Source organism: Sparus aurata, chromosome 11, assembly GCF_900880675.1.
Source record: "Sparus aurata chromosome 11, fSpaAur1.1, whole genome shotgun sequence".
NCBI classification, from domain to species: Eukaryota; Metazoa; Chordata; class Actinopteri; order Spariformes; family Sparidae; genus Sparus; species Sparus aurata.
In genome coordinates this window covers 14,960,128-14,985,829 of record NC_044197.1, presented here as the reverse complement: position 1 = coordinate 14,985,829, position 25,702 = coordinate 14,960,128, and the positions used below count along the sequence as shown (strand labels likewise).

Genomic DNA, 25,702 nt, shown 5'->3' with positions numbered 1-25,702 from the left:
AAAATCTTTTCCGTGAACTAGTTCAGATTAATTTAAATTAAACAAGTGGAGGAGACCAAGTCTGTTCAAGCTGTTTTGAGTTAGTTTAGTTTCAAATGGGAGTTCTGCGAGCTTCAACGTAATCCTTGTGGGTGAAACAGACAATTATCTCATGAATCTCTCTGTGAGTACTGCCGTCAAAGCCTGTGGTGTTTAATGCTGGAAAACGGTCGTCTTAAAAGAAGTTTATAAGGTCATGAAGTTGTCGATGAATAAGTGAAGTTGCAGTTGATAATCAAACAGACCTGGGACTGGTTGTGTGATACACACAGTGAGTACATCACACAAGCATCCCAGAGCGTGAGTGTTTGTTTGTCAGTTTGTCTGTGGCCGCCTTGTTTCTCACGCGAGGAATGAGTCGGTCTAATGTGCTCAGCCAGCCAGACTTCCCCAGGTCTGACCAGACAAGAGATGTTGCTCAAGGCACCGACGGAGAGCGAGTGTGAGGGAGAAGCGCCGCAGGACTAATTCTTTTGACTCTCTTCCTCTGTTCGTTAAAAGATACATGGCTGGTAGCCTAATGTTTAACCATTCTTTTCTCAAATATTGGCATTTGTAAATTGAGGAAATTAAGGTTTTCTAGGACACATTTTTTAAACCTAAAATTTTACTTATGATTTTTAGATTTTCCATGATCCTAGAAAAGACCTAAAAACTTGAAAACAAGGCCATGAAAGTATAAAACACTCTGAACTAAGTGACATAGCCAAGGTAACAATAATGCAGAAATTTTAACATTTAAAAGATTGTTGGAATTGACTCAGTCCATGAAATGCATTTAGAGATCCCCCATAGATAACCGTAGACCTGGCTGTCTGTGGGAATGACAGTGGGGATGAAGAAGAATTCACAGGAAGACATGACGGACCTGGCTGAACAGGTCATCAACACCTCTGAAACGGAGGGCATCCCAGAAAATTCTGTTCCTGATCTCATTATGAAATTACACTTACCCTCCTGCCTGAATCTATGCTAAATGCTTCGAATGATGGATGTGTGAAACTGCTGAAGCATTTCTTTACATTTCACCCAAATGTGTGGTGTGGTTAAGTTTAGGCATTATAACCAATTGTTTAGGGGTTAGGAAACGATCATGACATGGATTACAATACCCGGTTTTGTCCTTACGAATATGGCTAAAAAAAATTTGCTGCGTAATTAAAAATGTCCAAAAAAATTCACAACATCTAGCTATGAATGCCTTCTTCGTCCTCTGGCCTGGAACACACGAGCGAACAGTGGTGTCATCTAGCTGTCACACCACCACCATCGCCTTCAGGTAAGAATAACACGTGTAATCTGAACATAATCTAATGCAAAGTCTAGAAACGTTGATTTGAAACGTTTCCGTTTTTTTTTCTTGTTTTTTTTCAGAAAGGTACAACCCCGACGTTTTTCTTCTGGCTGCTGGAGCCCAGTTTAGTTCAAGGCTCTGAGGGGTAAATGTCTGTAGCTGACATTTGTACGGATGGATGGATGGATGGAGGGAGGGAGGGGTAGAGTGGTAGAGCTCGAGCACCGCTGGAGAGTCGTGTGTGAGTCTGCCGTGCGGACACGTGCAGCTCGGGGCGAGGGCGAGGTCACGGCGGGCCGACGAGCTCAGCGAGCGTGAAGCCGGCTGCGTTTACGCAAGAGAGCAGACAGGTGCACCTCTGCTCGTCCTGCTCGGGGGGGAACAGCGCGCATAGTGCAGCTCCTCTCAAGTGTGAGATTACAGTTTCTATCACGCAGCCCTGCTCGGATGTAATGTGCACAGGCATGTTCCTCGCTGCTGCTGCTGATGATGATGATGCTGACGAGACATAATGATATTCCTCCCTCATACCTGATCAAACTTGTCATCAGCTGTTTTTGTTTCACAGGGGAGAAAAAAAGTCACCAGGTTTTTAACTGTGTGTGGGGAGAGAAGTGTGACAGCTATGTTATCAGCAAACAATATTTGTATCATTTCTATATTTCTCCCCTAACACAGGAAGTGTAATCAGTTCTGGGTCTCTTCTCTTCAGTACTGAAACAATATTATTATTATTTTTAATAGAAACTTAAGTCGATTAACATCTTTAAAACCTCTCTTTTTTTTCTTTCTTACTTTCTTTTTTTTCTACTTGCAGTCGTTCTGATCGTCTTTCTTAAAGCAGAGGTCATCCGTGTTTGGACTGTGTCTTCTTTGACATATTGGTCAAACTTTGCCTGGATGTCTTAATCAGCGCCTCCTCCTCCTCCTCCTCCTCGTTCACTCTGACACAGGGGGATGAGAATAAAGTGTCTGTGTGGTAATGAGCTTACTCTGCCGGCTTCCCTGCCACAGATTCAGCGGTGGCAACATCAGGTTGCTGTCTTGATTCTCTGGCGCACAAAAAGAGGAAAAGCGGTCCGTGATGTTTAACCAGCTCCGCCGGGGTCAAGAATGCGGCCCACTGGCGAGGGGACAAAATTCCTGCCACAAGTTGATCTCTCCTCCCTCCCTTTGAAGTGGGACCCGCGGAGATGTGCGGGCACGGCGGGTCCCTCGGAATCACAGGGTCCCCCCGCTCCTATCCCAGACTGGCCTAACCTGGAGGGTCACCCCCGAGTTTACTTTCTCAGAGACGCCGGCCCGGCCCAAAGAAACAGAATCTATGCAGCTTAAACTGTTGGCTGGCCACAAAAGGGAGGGGGGGTCATCTCGTCCCCTCTCTGTCTCTGTCTGTGTTCACAGCGCTGTTTGTTAATGACACAATAGACATGGAAGGACTTTGTGTTTTATCTTGGAAATAAAACAAACGACACATTTTCCTTGCAGCCGTCTGATTTTAAAAAAATCTGTCTCTAAACTCTTAAAAGGCCCAAGTGTGTAGGATCCTCCTCAGAGCTTCGACACGGACACTTATTATTTCAAAGGAGACCAGATTTAATTCCATGTGCTCCACAGTGCAGACAGGCCCTCACTTAATCAATAAATCAACACATCTTTTTTTTTAAAGGGTAAACATTCAAATACATTACAACAAGTAGGTAAGAGCCTGCACTGACTGAATCAGACATGTTCTAATGGCACCATGTGTCTCTGACGTCAGCACACAGCATCTTTTAATAAGAGACGTTTGTGGACTGTAATGAAATACTCAGCGATGGAATGTAACGAAGTACAATTACTCAAGTACAGTGTGAGGCACTTCCACATTGAGTATTACGATTGTCCGAAATGTTTAGGTTTGCGCTGCATTGCAATTCGGAGGTAAATATTGTACTTATATATATTGTAATTAATTTCTATAGTTACTTTGCTGCAGCAGAGCCAGAGCACATTTATAAAGTCATGTATTTAATCGGCCACTGGATTAAAAAAATAAAAATAAAACATAGATTCCAATAATCGGTCGACCCACAGTTTGTAGCTATATGTTGAATTTACTTTCGATACTGAAGTACATTTAACAGAAAACCAATCATATGGGGACTTAAAGATTATAATGATGCCTTGAGAATACTGCTTATATGGCTTAAAAGGAAAAGTGAAATGTTTGTCGTCGCAGTAGTCTGGACTTTTGGCTGTTTTATATTATTTATTTAGATTTGGTGTTTTTTCTGGACTGTTAGTCTGCAATAAAGTTTTTAACTGAACTGAATCAATATCAGAGACTTAAAGACTGTTACTCAAGTATTTTTTGTATGGGTGTCAGTTACTTCGAATCTTGAAATCTTTGATATGACTTTTGGTGTTTGTTTTTTGACAGTGTGATCTGCGGATTCTCCCTCGTGCTTGCTGTTGTCAGTGTTATTGTGCTCCTTCAACAAACAAACAAACAAACAAAGTGACGACCAGAAAACTTGTGCAGACACTCTCTTCTTTTCGTGAAGCCTCTAAATGCATTTAGCGTTTTAAACGGATATCACGTGTTGAGTATATAAACATAACTGTCCTGGTGAATCTGTATTCTTAAACAAAATTAATATATATTCATTTCTAACTCGTTGGTGTTTAGGGTATGCTTAAATTCTGAAGCTGGGGTGTAATTATGTTTGTTTGTATAAAACAAAAACAAACAAACAAACAAAAACATACAAACCTGAGTGAATCCTTTGCATGGTGCCCAACAAGACCAAAAACAATGACGATTTATGAGTAAGAATTTGTAACTTGATATATTCAGCAACACCTGGCAGTCCATTTTAATTCAGCTCGCTTTAAAGTGGCTTTTAATGACATAGAAACAAGCGCTTACATTGTCAGAGTACGTTGGAACAAGAACAAAAATGTACACAAACAGGAGACATTTGTCACTTAAATCAAATAAAAAATATATAATTATTAAATTGTATTAATGTAACTTAAACTAATAAATCAGTCAGCCCTGTTGGTGTGATGCTGGATGAAATATTCCTTAGGTAGAAAGTGTGTTGATTGTATTCAGTTGTGCCTGCAAACACGTAATATTTATTTATTTGTATCATTTTCCCCCCACAATAACGAAAACCACTTTTCCTCTTCACACCGGTAACAGCCACCGTCTCCCTCCGTGCCTGCTGTCTGTACCAGGGGGCACTGCTGCAGAGGCTCCACATCCACACTGTGCTGCGACACCTGGTCTCATTCAACACTTGTTTAAACGGGGCTCCTGCAGCTGAGATGTCACACCACAAAATTATTGAATCGAATGAATCGAAAAATACAATTAGGCCTAGATATCATTTAATATGAGTGATCGTATCACTAAAGGCTCGTAAGCTTTAATTAATCATCTACAAGGCTGGAGGAAAATGACCTTTAAAAAAAAAAAAGAAAAAAAAAACATCTATCACAATTAAGGCTTTTTAATATAATATCAAGGCGCTCATGAAGTCAGACTATTCTAACAGACTAATTCATCTCCGCACTCTCTTCTCCTCAGCCTCCGTCGGCTCGCTCAGCTCATTTATAGTAATGTAGTTCCTGTGTGGAGGCCTTATAAAAACCTGAGGTATTCGGATTATCAGCCGCATGGGATAAAGCAATAAATGGGCCAGTGGGGTCCTGAATGGGTGCAGTGGCGTGAAGGGGAGTAATTACAGCTTCATATTAATTGTGTTTTCTCTCTCTCTCTCTCTCTCTCTCTCTCTCTCTCTCTCTCTCTCTGAGCGCACGCGCTCACGCACACACACACACACACACCGAAGCGAGGCGAGGCGAGGCGGTGGTGACATCTAGGAGGGCCAAGTCTTTGTGCGGAACACTTCAAGTTTCAAAAACAAGGCCAATTGAAGCGGCGGAGCTCAAAGCCGGCACCATTGTAGGCGAACACATTGAGTTTTGATTGGGGACAATGGTGTTTCTCAAATTTCTTGCAAAAAGAAAGCCATACTCCATCTGTGATCTCAATGAGCGCCTATTCATGAGCTTCCTTCTTTTTTTCCTGCGCCATTCGTCGTTGGGAGAAAAGGAGGCAGATGTGGAAGGGATAGAGCGAGGGGAGAGCACATTTTAATTGGCTCTGCAGTGTGTGTGTGTGTGCGTGTGTGTCTGTGTGTGTCTCTGTGTGTGACAGACACAGACAGACCTACACACACACACACACACGCTCACACTGGAGTTATATGGCACTATAGGGCTCGCAGAAGGGGAGAGCGAGAGAGCCCAATAATCTCGCCGTGTTGATGAACACTTGTAGCCCATTCATTAAACAAAGATAATCCCTGCCAACCTACCTCGGGGGCACAAAAACGGTATTTTTTTCTGTGCGTGTGTGTGTGTGTGTGTGTGTGTGAGAGAGAGAGAGAGAGAGAGAGAGAGAGAGAGAGAGAGAGCGCCAACAGCCTTGGCAGAGACGGGCCCTTCAGATCTCTGAAATATTCATACGCCGCGGCAGGGTTATCCCTCCATTTACAAATAAGTGTTATTCTAGCGGGTGAGGAGTGATGCTTCAGAGACCTCTTCTCTCTGCCTCTCCAGCCTCAAGTGTTTGCTGCCTGTTGGCCCTCAGGCAGCCCGATCCTGCTCACACACACTTTAATTTAGCCCGTGTGTCTGTTTGTCTCGGTGACCTCTGCGGAGCTGGACTGCAAACCAACCAGTCGTATGAGTTTATCCTCCAGATGTAGGCCTACTGCTCAGTCACTTTACTTTTTCCATTTTATGCTCCTTTTTTTCCACCCCACAGGTGCAGTTGTTTACTGATTTTTTATACATTATTATGAAACATGATGGAATTTCTTTTTGTTTTTTTACCGATTGAAGCAGCCAGCAGTGTGTGAAGAAGTTAAAAGTAGTTCCACCTCAAACAAAAACTCCAAAATCACGCTCACATAACTGCATCATAGTATTTACAGGCCAGCAAGACCGGAGCGTTACTTCTCAACTGTATTCTGATAACGTTACTGATTACCTGTTGAAAATTCAGCCTGTAATTTACAGTACTTCCATGTCACAATATTATACAAGTGTAACTTTATTACTTCCCCTTACTTCAATATTCCCTCAACACAAAACATATGCGCCAAAAGACCAGAGAAAAGAAAAATCAATAAAATGACTTTTGTTCAATGTTGATAAAGATCAAGAATACCGGAATACAGTTACCTTTTTTTTTGGTTCCTAATGACGTAATCTCGTTACATGCCTTTACTCCCTCAACCTGCAATCCAGTAATATAATAGGCTATAGAATACGTTACCGATCATTTTTCAGGTTTTAGGCGCGTTCAGCTGATAACTCTTCATATTACTAAAATTAGCACATTTACTCGAGTACTTTACTTCAGTGCAATTTTGAGGTACTTTTATTCTTACTTGAGCATTTCTATTTTCTGCTACTTCCTAAATTCTGGAGGCAAATATTGTACTTTTACTCCACTACATGTACTCGATTACTTGACACATTTCATGCTGCATCAGTGAATTTATTTTATTCGGCAAAGAAAATGCCGAATATTGGAGCCGATTATCAGTCGACCCAGAACCAACAGCCCTTTGTATCATTTATTTTTACATTCACTTTTGATACTTAAGTTAATTTAATATCAGAGACTTTGATATTTTTACTCAGGCACTCTTCATATGAGTGACTTTCACTTTTACCGAAGTCAGATTTTGACACAATAACTTTAATTTTAGCAAATATAATTTCGATATAATTTTGGATACCTCTTTGAATAGCTTGTAATCGTACTTTAACTTTGGATCTTCGGGATCTTTTCAGCGAACAATGTAACTAAGTACATTTAATCGAGTGCTGTACAAACAATTTTGAGATATTTGTAATTTGTACCTCTTTGTAGCCGACTTCCTGAATTTTACCAGTAACTTCACAGGTCACATGTGTCTTAAGGCCATGTAATCTATAAATCCCTTACTATGTTTTATTGTTTTTTTTTTGTTTGTTTGTTTTTTTATCAGACAGAATGCTGATTACTGGAGCCGATCAGCTGATCCTGTGTGTAGTTTACTTATACATGCCCTTTTGATATCTAAGTTCATTCTGCCAGCTGCCGAACACTTGGAATTTAACATCCAAGTTGAAGACTTTAACACAAGTATGACTTTTGTGTTTTTACTTTCTATTACTCACGATTACTTGAGTAAAAAACCCTGAACACATCTTCCATCCGTTGCCACCATCCACTCATATTAGTGTAATTGTTAATAATGACTAATTGCAGCTCTCGCGTGTCATTAATAGACAATAGTGCGCACATGACGACCCCTGTATCCCCCAGTGTGATTAAAAATCAACCCCACGTTCCTGTAAAGCTTTGTGTCGCTGTTGTGTGTCAGTATATATAAACAGCAGGCCATAAACGACCCTGACAATGTGTTTCTCCGTGTCCTCCCCTCCCCCGCAAGCCTCCACTGCTCCCCTGACTCTGCCCTTAAAGGAATGCGTTTGTCCTGATCCAGGCCGCGGTGGAGCTGGTGTGAAGTGGCAGGTTAACAGCCTCTTGCGTGTAAAACCCGGGCCCGCTCGGTGGTGCCCGTCAAGCGTGTAAATACTTGTGTGAAGAAAAAAAAAAAAAAAAGAAAGAGGGAAGAAAAAAACCCGTGCGTTTCTTTTCTCGGTGGCCTCTTGTCTAACTGCTACTCTAACCTCTGCCTCTGTGTGACGGAGCCGCGCTGCTGCAGCGGGAGAGCACGGGAGGGGACCCGGGCCCAGCCGGGCTGCAGGCGGGGCAGCGGCGGTGGGATAGACCGCTAGAAAATCCGCACCGGGGGGAGCAGGGAGGGCAGCGGAAACATGCTGCTACATATGTTGGGTCAAGCATGGCCTTTGTTGTGATCTTAAAAGGGTGTTAAAAACCCACTCGTCTGTAGCCTTCGTGAAAGAAGTGAAAAGCATCTCGCAGTTTTTTCTGATGCATAGGCCTAATGAAGTGCTTCAAAGAATGTCGGATCTTTCTAAGTGCTCACAGTCACTTTTAATTGCGCGTTGGGTGGAGGGGGTGGGAGGTGGTGGTGCTGGGAGTGGGCATTTTAAAAAAAACATTTTTTAATTGGGCCCAGGGAGGAATAATAGAGTACATAATCCCTATCATAATGCATATTTCTCTCGAATAAAAAAAAAAATGAGTCGAAAGTAGAGAGTTAATCTAAGCGGAAACCCCCCCTTCAGAATAAAACTCACGTTTGGCGAGAGCCGCGTTGATTCTTTCTCTATATATTCAACGAACACGTGTCAGTTGCCGCTTTAAAAATCAATCTCATCATCAGCAGAGATTTTGGTGATATATATATATATTTATATATAAATCAGCTCAAGTCTTCAACTGTTCCATTTTTTTTTGTTTTCCTGGCAGGACAGCTAAACTTTTATGAGACACACATTTTTTTTTTCTTTTTTAAATTTTCCAATCCCTCCTCTCGAGGTGAGAGTGTTTGCCTGTAATCTCCCCGCAGAGGCCCTCCTCTGCAGCTCGCTACTATCATTTTACCATGCAAGGACGCTAGGACGCGCCGGTTCCGCATCCGAGCGTCGCCCCCATGCAGATAATTACTTTGAATGTCAAAAAGATGTAGTTTTAATATCGTCTCTATTAGCCTGTTGGCTAGGTAATTAAGGTGCAGATGACAGCGGCGAGGGAAACAGATGGCATTTGCTTACAGTGATTCAGAAAGTAAACAATGAGCCCGGGAGGAGGAGGAGGAGAGAGAGGGGGAGAGAGAGGGGGGAGGAGAGGGGGGAGAGAGAGGCAGGGCACAACCCAGAGAGCAGCCATTTCCACTCCTCATCAGCTTCTTCACTAAGACTGTTGTTGTTGTCGTCATCATCCTCTAAGGGACTGACAATTGTTGATTTCTCCCCACAAATAAAATAAATGAATTAAAAAAAAAAAAAACATCTATAACTTTTTAATCTGAATTCAACTAGCCGCGCGAGTTATCTCTCTTCCCCCGAGCGAACAGGTGAGGAAGCAGGTGGTTTGCGTTGAGTTGCCCTTTTGTCGCCCTGCGCTTCGTCGACTCTTCAAATCTCCGGAAGCATTACAGTATTACCGTCAGCCAGGTAATAACAGGAGGCAGGAGTCCCACAGAATCACTACATGAGAGCACAGAGCAGGTGATTTTCTTTCCCTCTCTCTCTCTCCCGCTGATAAAGTTTTAAAATGAATGAATGAAGAATAAAGAAAAACGACAGAAACATCTTCTTTCTTCAATCACATATTATTATTTTTTCCATTAATTAAATGATATAATTTTGTTATATTTATGTCTCTATATAGTATCGAATGGAGAGATTGATTCTAACGTGGACGGCGAGAGACAACTTTATTTAATTACTTTAATTAAATCATTATTTTTTGTTGTTGTTAATATAACAACAATATTACTACTACTACTACTACTAATAATAATAATAATAATAAAAATGTTAATAATAATGATAATAATAATGATAATAATAATAATAATAATAATAATAATAATAATAATAATCATAATAATAATAATGATACTGATAATAATAATAAATAGTTTATATTTGTTTGGCTGAGAAAATACAGACGTAAACATTAACTATAAAATAATACAATCAACAATAACAATTATTTCTAGGAATCTGTGTGCGCATTTACAACAATGTTTAGCCAAACAATATGCTAATTAAACAATTAAACATGTGAAATGATTTCGTTTCGTTTCTGTAATTAACTCAATGATTAAATACACAAAAGCGCATCAAAACAAACCTGTCACACACACACCGGTGTGGCTGTGCGGCGCGACGCGTTTGAAACAGATTGCAGGAAAAAAAATCAAATATATAGGCTATATATTTTTTAAAACATTCTTCAAAATGCGTCAAGCCGAGAATTATCGTTATCGATCTTTGTCATCTGAGGTATTTGTCACATTGCAAGTGAAAAACGAAATAAAGACTCAGGAAATGATTTAAATGTAGTAACAATATTATTTTGAATATAAGGTTACTCTCGTGTTTTTTCTCTTAAATATAGGCTACTTAATGAAACAAATACTTCTTTTGTAACTTTACATTTTAAATATTCTTCCGTGAGGCTGCATGTGAAGCGGACCAGACGACGAGGTTCTGATTCGGACAGAGTTAAACTCTCCGCATCGACATCTTCATTTTCTGCCCCTCAAGAAATAACCTCCTGGCTAATGTAGACTTATTGCCTCACAGATCAAATGTTCTCTTCTCTTCTTTTCTCGTATCAATAAAATAAACCATACTTACCTTCCAAGGCTGATGAGATTACAGTCACGAACATCTTTATTTTTTTTGGGGGGGAAGAAGAGCTACAAGCCCTAAAAGTCTGTAGTTAAAATCATTAACACATCTACCGATCATGTCGCCAGATGAGAGCAGAATATTACTTCAGAAATATACACAAAGTCATATGAAGGGACGAGACGTTTCTTCATTTTAGGGCTATTTTGTAGTTGTTGTTTTATTTCTCAGTGTCCTGTCTGGCAGCGCACCCTCCTCTCAGAAATGGAAGAAGAACACAGTCTATTGTTTTAAATCTATAAAATTCTTTTTTGGGGGGGAAAAGAAAGTGCACAGCATCGATTTTTAGCTTTTCCGGGAACTCCCTTCAGATTCTTAACACTTGATATTTTGGAAGAAGAACTCAGGTGGACACAGTTGTAAAAAAAAAAAGAAAAAGAAAAAAAAGAGGCAAGCCAATCAGATTGCTCCTTCCCCCTTTGGCCAATGACAGACGCCACATTGTTGTCAAATTTGTCTAATGAAAACGTAGGAGCAACAATAGAGAGGGGGGGGAAGAGAGGGATCTGTATCCACTGACGATCTCTGGAGGAAGTTAGTGTCTCAGGCTGCGGCGAGTAACAAGCTCGGCTCCTCCTGGACAGTTTGAACTCTCTGTCGGGGAGGAATGATCGCTCCTCTCGCCTCCTGCTCTGCTCGGATTTAAAGTCGACTGTATCTTCGCAGTTTGGCTCCTTCTTCTTCTCCTCACTGAACACTTACCATCAGAGTTTCGATCGTAGGTCGTTTTTTTTGTTTTTGTTTTGTTTCTTGCACGATCGCCTCGCCAGTAGACAGACACGCCGCTGACTTCACCTGTTGCCCAGAGATGTTGAGAACAGCTGAGCAGATGTGAACGTCTCGTCGCTAGTTTGACCAAAACAGATCGTTTATTTGAAAAGAAAAGTTTTCTCGTTTATAGTTCAGCTGTGTCAGTGAGGAACACGGACAATGGATCTGAGACCGGAGCTCCCCACAGTCTCCTCTGCCTCGCAGGTTCACCCGTCAGCAGCCTCCATCCCGGTGTCCATGGCCAGCAGCTTGCTGCGCGGCCCTCCGCTCATCCTGCGCGCCGCGGACAAGTACCCGCGCACCCCGAAGTGTGCCCGCTGCAGGAACCACGGCGTGGTGTCCGCGCTCAAAGGCCACAAGCGCTACTGCCGCTGGAAGGACTGTATGTGCGCCAAGTGCACCCTGATCGCCGAGAGGCAGCGGGTGATGGCGGCGCAGGTGGCGCTGCGGCGGCAGCAGGCGCAGGAAGAGAACGAAGCCCGGGAGCTGCAGCTGCTCTACGGCACGGCAGAGGGACTCGCCCTGGCCGCCGCCAACGGCATTATCCCCCCACGGCCCAACTACGAGGTGTTCGGCTCTGTCAGCAGCGAGAGCAACTCAGGTGAGTGGAGAGTTGTTTTAAGAGCAGGTAGAGAAAGTCTTCAAAGCTGCTGGAATATCCCCCCAAAACATAAGAACAGTCAGAGGGATTAAGATAAAGCTGGCCTAAATATCTGGATTATTCCTTTATTGTATAAACTGTGAGGAGCCTGTTTCTGTGGGTGCAGCACACTGCTCAGTATGTTATTATAGTTTTGGTGCAGTGTCATCTGTCCATGTTGCAGTTTGTTTAATAGACACGTGTTAAACTGCGGCTGCGTCATTCAGGTTTTCGTTCCTCTGCTGGTTAAACCTCGGGCTTTGACCCCCTCTCTAAGCAGGCTGTAACGTTATATTTTGTCTCCCTGTCTTACACACTGTGATGTCCTGACTGCGTCCGCAGATTCAAGTATCCAGAAGTATGAGATGTTCCCAAAGAATCAGCTGTCCGGCTCCTCCACCGCGCAGCAGACCGGTGGGAAACCTGCCTCCACCGAAAGTGACTCGGCCCCGGGCATCTCGTCCCCAGACGGCCGGCACGGAGGCTCGGGCTCAGAGAATGGAGACAGCGAGTCCTTCATCGGCTCACCCGTGTCCAAGCCTTTAAAAGACGGAGGAGAGACCCCCGGCTCCGTCAGCTCCCTCGGCTCCGATTCCGGCTCCGAAACCGACAAAGACGAACAGGAGCCATCCCCGTCCTCCGCGGCCTCCCGGCACATGAACGCCATTGACATCCTGACCCGGGTGTTCCCGAGCCACAAGCGCAGCGTCCTGGAGCTCGTCCTGCAGGGCTGCGGTAAGGACGTGGTGCAGGCCATCGAGCAGATCCTCAACAACAGCGGCGCTCAGGGCTCCAACAAGGCCGCGCCAGATGAGACGTGGACGGCCGAGAGGATGCTCCAGGGCGCGCAGCAGCCCCCTCCGTCCTCCGCGTCCACGACGGCCGCGACGAGGCCCATGTTACCCGGAGCCATGACGCTCAGCAACCGCTCTGCGTTTTCTCCTCTGCAGCCGAACGCCCCGCACTTCGGCGCCGACCCCGGCACCTATCCCCTGGGCACCCACCTGGGACTGAACCCGCTGCGGCTGGCCTACTCTGCGCACAGCCGGGGACTGGCTTTCATGACACCCTACTCCACAACCGGGTTGATGCCCACCCTGGGCTTCAGACCCCCGATGGACTACGCCTTTAGCGACCTGATAAGGGACAGGACAATGTTACACAAGGAGCAGGGCTACGCCAGCGGCCTGTACGGGCCTCTGGTCAACAACACGCCAGAGAAACAGTGAGGCTGCCGGAGCGACCACAGAGACACACTCCCGTTGTATTTGTAGCCACAAGTGTTGAATATTCTGGCGAAAAAAATGTGTGATGTGTTCTGGCTACAGTCTGCTGTACATAATAGGATTATCTGGCTTGTAGTCAAATGGTCTGAGAGGGGGAAAAAAAAAAAAAAAAAAAAACTAAACTCACATGTGTAACTTTCAAAAATGATTTTATGTGTTTGAGTCCATTCCCCCACCTGATTATCCCACCAATGAAAATAACGTGAAGCTGAAAAAAAGAAGATATTTATACATTCCAGAATAAATCACGACCAAGCTGGGAAAGTTAAAATAAATAGATAAAAAAAATAAAACCCAGCTGCACAAAAAGGCTGAAACATATACCTATGTGCTTTTATTTTGTATTTTTTTGTGCAGGATTTAAGATTAAATAAAGAGACGAATAAATGATTTATCAATATGAGAGATGTGACTGTTTTTCAGCTGGTTGATGAAACTGAAGTGCGTCTCGTTTTTCAAAAATCTCCCTCACGATATAAAACGAGGCCAAATTAAGTTATTATAACATGTAGCCTTCAGATGGTAACTCCCTCTCTCCTGATGTAAAACTAATGTGTAAAAATGACATCCTCTTGTTTTGTCGCTCATGTATGATTTCATTTCTCTCACCTTCGTTCTTTTTTTATGTAGTTCCTTTCCAACCTGCCTGTATTATATCTTGCATTTGGTAATATGAAAAAAAAAAAAAATGCTATGCTATATTTGACTTTTTCATTTATCCGTTAGTCAGCGCCAATATCTTGTGACAAAGTGCCGGATCAAGTCAGTTCCTCTTCAAATGTTACAAGCTGTGCTGTCACATTGTATGAATATGCTGGAAATAAATGTTATTTTAAAGAAAAGTGGAGACTTGTATTATTATTATTGTTATTATTATTATTTTACCGTCGAGATTTCATGTGTGGCGCTTTTTCCGTTTGGGAAGGTTCGCATCGAAAACTAAAAAGGGAAAACTCAGAATGTGTCAAAAAAAATGTTTCCGCCTCTGGCTGCTAATTCTTATTTTCTGAAAAAAACAAAAAAGGCAAAAAAGGCAAAAAACAAACAAAAAACAAAAACAAAACAAAAACAAAACAAAAAACTTCGAATACTTAACCTCAGACAGTAAATCTGAAACTACTAAATCATGTAGGAAACGGCAGCCATAAAATAAGATAGATAGATAGATAGATAGATAGATAGATAGATAGATAGATTTTAAGAACAATTCAGTGAATGCAGCCTTAGTTTATGTCTGATTTTACACTGAAGATCCCCCCAAAAAACACAATGATATATTATTTTGAATTTTATTTTATCACAACCCGTCAACATCATGCGGATGACGTGGACCTGAGTGAAGCACCGCACTTTGCACATTTCATAAAGTGTTTTCTTTTCTTTTTTTTTTGCACTAAAACATGTAGTAATAATAATAATAATAATAATAATAATAATAATAATAATAAATAAAAGAAAACTGTCCATGTGTGAATAGAGACAATGTGTCTTCCTTCTTGCTCTCCTTCCTAACACGTCTTATATTGCAGCAGACACGCGTATTAGAGCGGTAGTAAATGTCGTCATTGACAGGGAGTAATACTATATAACTTTTATTATCATTATTATTATCAAAAGGACATTACAGACTCCAGTAGACAGCGGGGTCAGTTTCAGCTGTGCATGTTTCGGGTTGTGCATCCATTTAGCTATTCACTAAATCTAATGGTCCGATAAACGCTAAATAATTGTATATAGATACCTACCCTCTGCTAAAATACAGAGCAGCTGTTTGTACAAATAGCCTACAAGTACAATACAGATCCGACAATAATGTTAAAAAAAGAAGAAAAAAAAAAAGAAGATTTAAAGATGTAAAGATCGAGCTCAGACAATACAATATGAAGCCAACGGAAGCTTTATTTATTTTCACATAATCAAATCTCACATGTGAAAACCTGCAGGAGGGAATATTCACACTCTGCAGGGTTGAGGGCGGAGAAGAAACCCACACAGGCATCAAACACCATTCTGTCCGAATCCTTGCATAAAAATGTTAAAAAACAATATCATTCTGTAAAAACTGATGTGCGACTGGACGCCACAGCAGACTCTCTGGTGATTCTGGAGATTGTGGTGTAGGACGGTGTTCAGCCTCTGATAACACGTTCCTCCATCCGGTCACTGCCTCCAGAGACTGATGGACATTTCAACGGAGCAGTGGCGCCACCTGCAGGATTTCTATGTCAGTTTCAGGCAGCTGGTGCTACTACCGCCACGCTCTGATGAAATGTTGAACGCTGATTGGTGGAGAGGTTAGAAGCAAATGTGCCACAACAGGGTGAGCGTGAATCAGGTGTGCGACACTGGAACAGAAGCAGAGAGGTGAGAGAGGAAGTAGAGGACTGGGACTGGAGCCCACAGGGACCTTTTCATCAGTGCTTATTGTAAGATTTGATCTATATTTAGGCTGAAACACACAGTCCGTAGCATGAAAACTACATGTTCTGACAAATACGAGTCTTGCAACATTATTTTTGTGACACCTTGAAGGTAAAATAGGCCCATGTAGGGACTGACAGATTCACGACATGTTTCCCACAATGCAAACATGGCCTACAAATGAGCCCTGGAAAGGAAAATGCAGGAATTATGTGTTAATTCACTGTACTGAGGTGTCACTGTGACAGAATTTGACATGAACTGAGTTGAAGCCCCGTGGGAACACTGAAAATCAATTATTTTAGAATTGATTTGAAAGTCTGTTTTGATCATCTTCAAATCCCAACATAATCTCCTTCTTACATCAGTGGTTGCCTCTCTCTTTATATCCCATCTAGAGCCCTCAGATCCTCCACCACCTTTTGTTTTAAAGTTCCGAAAATGTTTCACGAAAAGTCTGATGAAGCTGCTTTCTGCCATCATGGCCCTGAACCGTGGAACAGCCTCAGGGCTTCAAACTCCCCTGGTGTTTTAAAAAATCAATTAAAAACATCTTTTTAATTTGGCTTTTACTGTGGAGTAGCTGCATCATTTTGATACTTTTAGTGTCTTATGTCAAGACTGTTATATTATTATCATCATTCTTCTTCTTCTTCTTTTTTCTCTTTATTTGTTTGTCTGCTTCCTTTTCTCTAATTAAAACAACTGCTCCTTATGTTAACCTGTTATTGCTACAATTAAATCTTTTGTATTCTTTTATCCTGTCTTTGTTAAGCACTTTGGGGTGCTTCTTTTGCATGACAGGTGCTATATAAATAAAGCTATTATTGTTATTAGAAAGTGCATTGAGTCTTAGCTCAGTGCCTCTTTATCACAAACAATGACAGCAACTGGCAAAAGGCAATCAATTACAAACTTTTAAAGGATGATTACAACCAGGCCCTTAAATTCTTTTAACTCTGTGAAAATTAAGTGCCAGAAGTTTACATCACAGGGAGTAATGAAGCAGACTGACTGGAAGTCAAACTGACAGGGGAATCTGTCCAGAGCATGTTTTAGTAAATACATCGATATCTGGCGCCCATGTGTCGTTAATCATATTGCAAGAGAAGGCAAAAACATATACTGCTGCATGGATGTTTTGTCCCACCCCTATTGTGTATCACATCCTGTAAATTTATATTTTTTCTTCATGTCTTTACAAACAGTGTCAGTGATGCCTTCAGGATCCTACAGTACAGAAGGACCCTGCAGAGTAACAACCAGCAGAGCGGTCATCATTTAAAACAGAGCAGGAAATCAAATGATCACAGCTCATAGTGGTGTTAAAGTTGCTAAAGATGCTTTATAAACCATTTAGTAAGCAATGGTAAAGGACTAAAAAACATCATTAGAACTTTCCAGTAGACAATTTTCTTAAAAACGGTTCATGAAATGTGTCATTGCTTGTTGACAGTAGAAAACAGTATTAACTAAAGTTTAATTGACTATAAATGTACCATTTATTAATGCTGGTGATTATGAAGTGCTTCCCTTCTTTTGTGTGCAACACAGACATCACCACTAGATGGCAGTCTTCTCTAAGAAATAATCTGCAGTGTTGTTATTTTTGGAGTATTAAACACATTTATATTCCCAAATTTGACCTTTAATCAATGTAACTGAAACAAATGATGACACGATGAATACGATTTATAACCCAAAAAGATGAGACAAAAGCCTGAAACACAGAGCCGCATCTGATTTGTGCTTGTGTGTGAACATTCAGTAAACACTTCAGGTACCGGCTTGGATTCCGAGCAGATCAGACACTGACCTCTGCTGGCCACTTTTGTGCAGTGCACCGAGAAAGAGCTCTGTGGCGCCTTTGCAAAACCTAAACAGGATTGGCTCCGTAAGCCTAATTAATCAGATCGAACAGTGTTTGTCTCTGCTCAGTTACTGGTGACTTATATAATGGGTGGTGAACAACATGGCTTCCAGGAGCGGACAGCAACACCTCAAGATAAACCATCTGGTTGGCATGTTTAAGCTTTTGTACTTGGAGACACCAGCTGAACATCACGGTGCACCACATGTACAACATATTGTGTTATGACAGATGTTGGATGCTTGACCTCAGTGGCCCCAAATGTGTGAAAATCAGGCTGAGGAGTGTGAGAGGAAAAGAGAAAGGAGGAGGCAGGAGCACGGGAGCAACGCCGGTCTGCTGCAGAGAATGCACAACTATGTTTTCATGCTTCTTTCTCTGTGTTCACTAATGAATAATTAGACACTGGCAGATAAATGGCCACAGGCTCCCCGAGCGGCGCGGAGAGAAGGAGAGAGAGAGGGAGAAATCCATTTAGGTTATTACTCCATACATAAAACCCATTTTCATTTTCAGAGCCGCTGCTTGGTTTACTGTCAGAATAACAAATAGATAACGGCAAAACAAACAACATTGAGACGAAAACAATTGTGCACTTCTGCGCTGATTTCCAAGCCTTGACTCTTACATCCCAGTACACTTACAGTAAAATACATTTGGAAAAATAAACAAAATGAATAAATGCTGTCTTACTGGGCTACAGTGTGCACTCAGACATTTACAGCTTTGTAGCCTCAATAATAAAGTTACCAGTTTAAAAAATAACAATGGAGCTGTAAACAGGAGCTGAACTCATTGACACTGACGGCTGTTGTTTCATTTTAAAAGATAGCTGCTATTGTGATTAAACGGTGCCGACTCAAAATTAAATTTCTTGTTATCAAATTAACACAAACAGAGTAACAAATGAACCTGAGACCTGTGGGGCCCCTGAGGGTTCGGGGGCCCAGGCAGTTTCCCTCCATGCACTGTAAGTGAAGAGCTTTCAGAACTGGGGTGCTTCCCACTGTCGGATAAAATGTCACTAGAGTGTGAAGATGTGTGACTGAGGGAAGGAAGGGAGATAAAAGCATAGGCAGAAGTGTGTGTGTGTGTGTGTGTGTGTGTGTGAGCAGTCAGGTGAGGAGTATCGAGCGTGGGCTCCTTGCTGTATGCGTTAATAACAAAACACCCTTGGATGGTATTGATTTGGGAATCTCATTCCCATCTGTCCTTCGAAGGGTCCCTTCATCATTCTGCCCCGGGAGCACCCGGCGCCACCCTCGCCCCTCCACATGTTGCCCCCTTCTCCTTCTTTCTTTCAGACCTTCATATGTGACATCCGTCTCACATCAAAGCTTCCACTTCTCTAAATCTAAACCTCTGTGTTCCTGCTGAGTGAATAGATCAGCACCAGTTTGAGCATTGCTCATGATCTGGACTTCGTGCAGGTTTGAGAATTTTCAGTTTTGTTTCAAATTTAATTTATTAGAAAATTCTAAATTCTACAACAGAACGGAGTTTTAGTCCTACACAAGAAAAAACTTTTTTTTTTATGGTGGAGTGATCACAATGAATTGAGGAGTGTCACATCTTGAAGAACAAAGCTGCTCCAAAGTCTGGTGATATGGCAGTGGATGCTTCTTCTTGAAACAGTGAAACTTTCCAACAACTATCAATGTTAAGCTTGCTTTTAACCCGTGTCTTTGTGTGTCTAAGTGTCTTTGTGTACCTGAAAAATGCTATATAAAATAAATGGATTATCATCATTATTAAGATGAACTAGTTCACATTCTTATGTTATGTTCATATGTTAATGTTATATCCATCCATCCATCCATCCATTTTCATCCGCTTATCCGGGGCCGGGTCGCGGGGGCAGCTGCCTGAGCAGGGACACCCAGACTTCCCTCTCCCCGGATACTGCCTCCAGCTCTTCCGGGAGGACCCCAAGGCGTTCCCAGGCCAGCTGGGCGACATAGTCACACCAGCGTGTCCTGGGTCTTCCTCGGGGTCTCCTCCCGGAGGGACATGCCAGGAACACCTCCCGAGGGAGGCATCCCGGGGGCATCCGAAACAGATGCCCGAGCCACCTCAGCTGGCTCCTCTCGATGTGGAGGAGCAGCGGCTCTACTCTGAGCCCCTCCCGGGTGACAGAGCTCTTCACCCTATCTCTAAGGGAGCGCCCTGCCACCCTGCGGAGGAAACTCATTTCGGCCGCTTGTATCCGGGATCTTATCCTTTCGGTCATGACCCAAAGTTCATGGCCATAGGTGAGGGTCGGAACGTAGATTGACTGGTAAATCGAGAGCTTCGCCTTTCGGCTCAGCTCTCTCTTCACCACGACGGACCGATACAAAGACCGCATTACTGCGGCCGCTGCACCGATCCGTCTGTCAATCTCACGCTCCATCCTTCCCTCACTCGTGAACAAGACCCCAAGATACTTAAACTCCTCCACTTGAGGCAGGAACTCTCCTCCCACCTGGAGGGAGCAGGCCACCTTTTTCCGGTCGAGAACCATGGCCTCGGATTTGGAGGTGCTGATTCTCATCCCAGCCGCTTCGCACTCGGCTGCAAACCGCCCCAGGACATGCTGGAGGTCCCGGCTCGAAGGAGCCAACAAGACCACATCATCCGCGAAAAGCAGAGATGAGATCCATTGGCTCCCGAACCAGATCCCCTCCGGCCCGTGGCTGCGCCTAGAAATTCTGTCCATAAAAGTAATGAACAGAACCGGTGACAAAGGGCAGCCCTGCCGGAGTCCAACATGTACTGGGAACAGGTCTGACTTACTGCCGGCAATGCGAACCAAGCTCCTGCTCCGGCAGTACAGGGACCGTACGGCCCTTAACAGAGGGCCCCCGACCCCGTACTCCCGAAGCACCCCCCACAGTATGCCACGAGGGACATGGTCGAATGCCTTCTCCAAGTCCACAAAACACATGTGGACTGGTTGGGCAAACTCCCATGAACCCTCGAGCACCCTGCGGAGGGTATAGAGCTGGTCCAGTGTTCCACGGCCAGGACGAAAACCGCATTGTTCCTCCTGGATCCGAGGTTCGACTATTGGCCAAATTCTCCTCTCCAGTACCCTGGAATAGACTTTCCCGGGGAGGCTGAGGAGTGTGATCCCCCGATAGTTGGAACACACCCTCCGGTCCCCCTTTTTAAATAGGGGGACCACCACCCCGGTCTGCCAGTCCAGAGGCACTGTCCCCGACTGCCACGCGATGCTGCAGAGACGTGTCAGCCAAGACAGCCCCACAACATCCAGAGACTTGAGGTACTCAGGGCGGATCTCATCCACCCCCGGTGCTTTGCCACTGAGGAGCTTACGGACTACCTCAGTGACTTCGGCTTGGGTGATGGATGGGTCATCCTCTGAGTCCCCAGCCTCTGCTCCCTCTATCGAAGGCGTGTCAGCGGGATTGAGGAGATCCTCGAAGTATTCCTTCCACCGCCCGACGATGTCCCCAGTCGAGGTCAACAGCTCCCCACCTCCACTGTAAACAGTGTTGGTGGAGGACTGCTTCCCCCTCCTGAGGCGCCGGATGGTTTGCCAGAATTTCTTCGAGGCCGACCGGTAGTCCTCCTCCATGGCCTCCCCGAACTCTTCCCAGACCCGAGTTTTTGCTTCCGAGACTGCCCGTGCTACCGCACGCTTGGCCTGCCGGTACCCGTCAGCTGCCTCAGGAGTCCCCCGGGCCAGCCAGGCCCGGTAGGACTCCTTCTTCAGCTTGACAGCAACCCTTACTTCCGGGGTCCACCACCGGGTTCGGGGATTGCCGCCGCGACAGGCACCGGAGACCTTACGGCCACAGCTCCGGACAGCCGCGTCAACAATGGAGGTGGAGAACATGGTCCATTCGGACTCAATGTCCCCAGCCTCCCTCGGGATCTGGTCAATGTTATATCATTAACATTATAAATTAAGTTCACAGTCCTAAACATTAAATTGTTCACATTCATTTATTCCTTTTTCCCCTTTTCAATGAGCTGCTCCGAGCTATTCTATTTCAATAGAACCTGTTACCCATCCACCCCTAGGCCCCGATAATGTTATAGAACTTGACAAATTGTGATCTCAGTGTCAAACACAACATCTTAATATGTCTGAAAAGCTACGTGTGAGTGACTCACTTTATTTTTTGCCAATACCGTGCTGATGAGTATTGTAAAATAAATCCATAATAATAAATCCAAAGCTGAATGTCTTCTGTGATTAATAGTCCTATTTACTATGTTATTGGTGTTAACATGATTGTTAGCCCACTGGCAGTCCTATGATGCCTTGGCCTGCGTCTGTTGACCAACCTGTGCTTCTGACTGAGAGCCTTCATTGAACTATACAATGTCACCCACCACTGGATTTGTAAGAATTATGATGAACTTGGACTTCGTTGCTTTGATTACTCGATAAGTAACATCACCGTCTTCCAATCTATAATGCAGGATGGTACTCACAGTCATGAAGTGCAAACAGTTACACTCAGTTCCCTGATTTGCTAAAATTACGAGCTCTTCATGCACAATCTCATGGCAAGAAAACAGGTATTTAGTGCACAGAGTACTGTAAATGCCTTATCCCAACCCCATTATTTGATTTGATGTTATTGCAAATACAAAACAAAACAACAAAAATCATATGCAATACGTTGATTTTAACACATTTTATGTTTTGTCGGTCTGCAGCTGAAACAATGTGACACACACTGTACATTTTGTGATTATTTCAGAGAGGCAGCGGAAGAAAGAAACCTGTCCACAATATTGAAGTTTGCAAGGAAGCAACTGGTATCTGTAAAATAACTACAACTACAACCTAAGGGCGGAAAAGGTTTGTCATTTGATTATCTATCTATAATACACGGAATCTCTGTCTGTCTGTCTGTGTGTGTGTGTCAAATATTTCTGCGGATCAGGATCAGACTGACCTGAGACTTTCAACATGGCTGCTGCGTGGTTCAGTGGCGTGCAATTTAGCATTTGCTTGGACTGCAATGATACCGTTAATACATTATTTCATAAATGCTTTACAAATTCCATGAGCATTGTCCACCGGAGCCACTATAGTCACGTGCGCACCAGAGCCAATCACTGCACACAGTGGCCACGCGCGCACCAGAGCCAATCACTGCAGAGCTCAAGCCCACGACATACCTGAAGAAACAAGCGGATTTATACCTGCAGCGGTGCGAGCTCGACCAGGATTTTGCCGGCGGTTCGGTTCCGTTCTGTGCATCTAAACTGACTGTTGTGGATTAATGAGATGAAACAAGTCCAAGTCTGTTTGGGTCTGAGGAGATCCGGAGACGCGCTGTGGATGTTCGGCCCACCGCCCGAGTTGACGGAGCGGACGCACTGGCACGTCCAAAACTGGATTTAGGGTAAATAATGTCCAACATGCTTTTTCGCGAACATTGTCGTTACGTTTGCTTTGTGTCTGGTGCAGGAAGAAACAGTAAAAATGTGCTTTTGTCACAAGTGGATTTATACCTGCAGCGGCGCGAGCTGGACCGGGATTTTGCAGGCGGTTCGGTCCCATTCTGTTCTGTTCATCTAAACTGACTGTTGTGGATTGTAATGAGATTAAGTCCAGACCGAGTCTGTTCGGGTCTGAGGAGATCCGGAGACGCGCGGTCAACAAAGTGGGATCGGAATCTGTGGATGTTCGTGTTTAGCTAGCTGCTAGCCGCTAACCGACCCACACGGCCTACCTACCGAGTTGACGGAGCAGATGCACTGGCACGTCCAAAACAGGATTTAGGGTAAATAATGTCCAACACGCTTTTTCGCTAACATTGCCGTTACGTTTGCTTTATGTCTGGTGCAAGAAGAAACAGTAAAAATGTGCTTTTGTCACTAAAGTGTTCAAGCAGCAAGTTTGGTTGTTGAGGAACAGGAAGATGTGGGAGGGATATTGGCGGATGATTGACAGCAGCAGTGATGTGTTGGAGACGGCGACAGATATAGCGAGTTTTGAGAGTTGAGAGATTTGTGACATATAGCGTGTTTGGAGTGTATAGTTAGTGTGTTATGTAATATTTGGTGTGGTGTGTTCAGTGTGTAGTGGAGTCGTGTTGTGAGGCAAACCAAGGAGGAGACGGCTGAATGTGGAACAGGCAGGAATGAGCTGAGGAGCCTGAGGCATTGCCTGAATTTAAATGTAAATAGTTACACATAACTTTGTAAATTTCAAAAACTTATGCACCAATTTAGTAAACAACAATTTATATTTGCATTGTAACTAATGCAATTGGTTCATTAAACATATTTGTGGTTTTCACAGTAAAAAAACAAACTTTTTCTACTCTGATTTTATGTTATTTTGTGATTTTAGGTCCATAGTGTTAATATAGTACCTTAAAATGAAAAAATAACTGTACAGTCACACATGTGAGGTTGTGCTAAAAATAATTACACCAAGTAAGGCAAGGTAAATAGTTTTTAAGGTGAAATATAATGGTATAATCAAAAACTAGTCAAAAACAGCCAATTATATCCCTGACGTCCCACCTTCAAACACAGCCTCATTTGGCCATCCATGAAAAAGCTACTTAACCTCCCACTTTTCTTTAGGAAAACATGCTTCCTACGGGCAATGCACTAGTAATCTCAAATTGGGGAAAGTCAGCAACTCTATATTCCGGACAAATTAGGTGGCGTTATCTGGGCTAAAACTGTGGTTGGGATTACTTGTCTGGAGGCCCTAGAATGAATGTGTAGTTAAGTCTCTCGAGCTCCTGTACAGAGCATGCATCAGACTATAGATGGCAGCTTCATTATGCATTGAGACACAGAAACAAACCAGTATTCCTCTCCTGAAATACTTCCTGGTCCCAGGTTGTCTGTAATTCAGCTCGTCTGTAGTCATTTGATTAAACACAACTTCGTTTAAGGTAATACAAAAATGTACGTTTTTCTGAGGTTAAGGGTGCAATATGCAAGAATTCTTGTCCAAAAGATTAATAAATTAACCAAAGTTATCAACAGCCACCAGCCAGGCCCGTCCTGACCCAGTCCAAAGCCCATGTGCTTGTGGTGTAAACACCTTTCACATTCTTTTGTTGCTCCGAGCTCCTGGCCAACTAGATGCGCTACAAACCGAGCTAATATGATAAATAAAGCTACAGTTAGCGGTTACTCTGGTGATATGCTGCCCCCTATTTGTTTTGAGTTTGAATTCAACATATTGCACCTTTAATATTTTAAACAGGCGCTTTGTAGTTTTGGAGAAGAAACTAAAAGTCAGAATTCTAATATTGACAATATTAATGAGGTAATAATTAAATCTATTTATTTTTACACATTTATCTTTTCCATAAATGAATAAACAAGCTGTTCTCAGAGGAAAATAAGGTCCCCAGAACACTGTTTGAAGCTAGAAAGTTGGCAGTGAACCTTGTGGAGTTTTGTCCCCTTTGCCTGATTGGTATTCCAACCTTTACCAGCTCACATTTGATGTACGCCAGGACACATATGACAGAGCCAACACGCAGCTGCCATCAACTCTACTTGGCAGGACACCTAGGATATCACTTTCAGAACCACAGACCAAATAGTACAAAAAGAGGTTGTTATAAAACCAAATTGGGTCCTTACAGACTCACTTCATCCCATGAGGGCTCCTGGTATAGCCCACGTTGCCCCATTATTATCTCAGCAGACTGTAAAATGGTAAAAATTAATAAAATACTAATGTTAACAGGCATAAAGAGAGACCAGCAGCAGTTGCCAGTGAGTTATCTGTACCCTGCAAGTATCCAGATGGCCTGTGTGTATTTATAGTGTGTTGGTTAAATCTGCTGCTGTTGGATCCACAAGCGCCACAGGCTCCTTCTTTCTGTGTGGCAATTAAACAGCACACAGCTGATGTTGGATGAAAAACACATACCTACAAAATGTTAAAAAAGAATAGCAGTTACCGAAAATCCATGATGGGGGACCTTTCACACAGACTCACAGTGCCAGTTGTCCTGAAATCAAGTCAGCGC

The 25,702-nt window shown here is 43.3% G+C and overlaps 1 protein-coding gene across 1 annotated transcript; it reads left to right on the top strand.

Moving 5' to 3' along the window:
* The first annotated feature begins 11,236 nt into the window (after positions 1 to 11,236).
* dmrta2 (DMRT-like family A2) lies at positions 11,237 to 14,277 on the top strand. Its single transcript, XM_030432370.1, has 2 exons — positions 11,237 to 12,110; positions 12,492 to 14,277. The coding sequence occupies exons 1-2, from the start codon at positions 11,669 to 11,671 to the stop codon at positions 13,376 to 13,378; spliced, it is 1,329 nt and encodes a 442-aa protein (XP_030288230.1). The 5' UTR covers positions 11,237 to 11,668; the 3' UTR covers positions 13,379 to 14,277.
* Positions 14,278 to 25,702: the final 11,425 nt, after the last annotated feature.

Excerpts from the sequence above, each read along its gene's own strand:
- dmrta2 (XM_030432370.1), top strand. The coding sequence starts at position 11,669 with ATGGATCTGAGACCGGAGCTCCCCACAGTCTCCTCTGCCTCGCAGGTT. Across the intron at positions 12,111-12,491 it reads CAGCAGCGAGAGCAACTCAG|ATTCAAGTATCCAGAAGTAT; the intron begins GTGAGTGGAGAG and ends CTGCGTCCGCAG.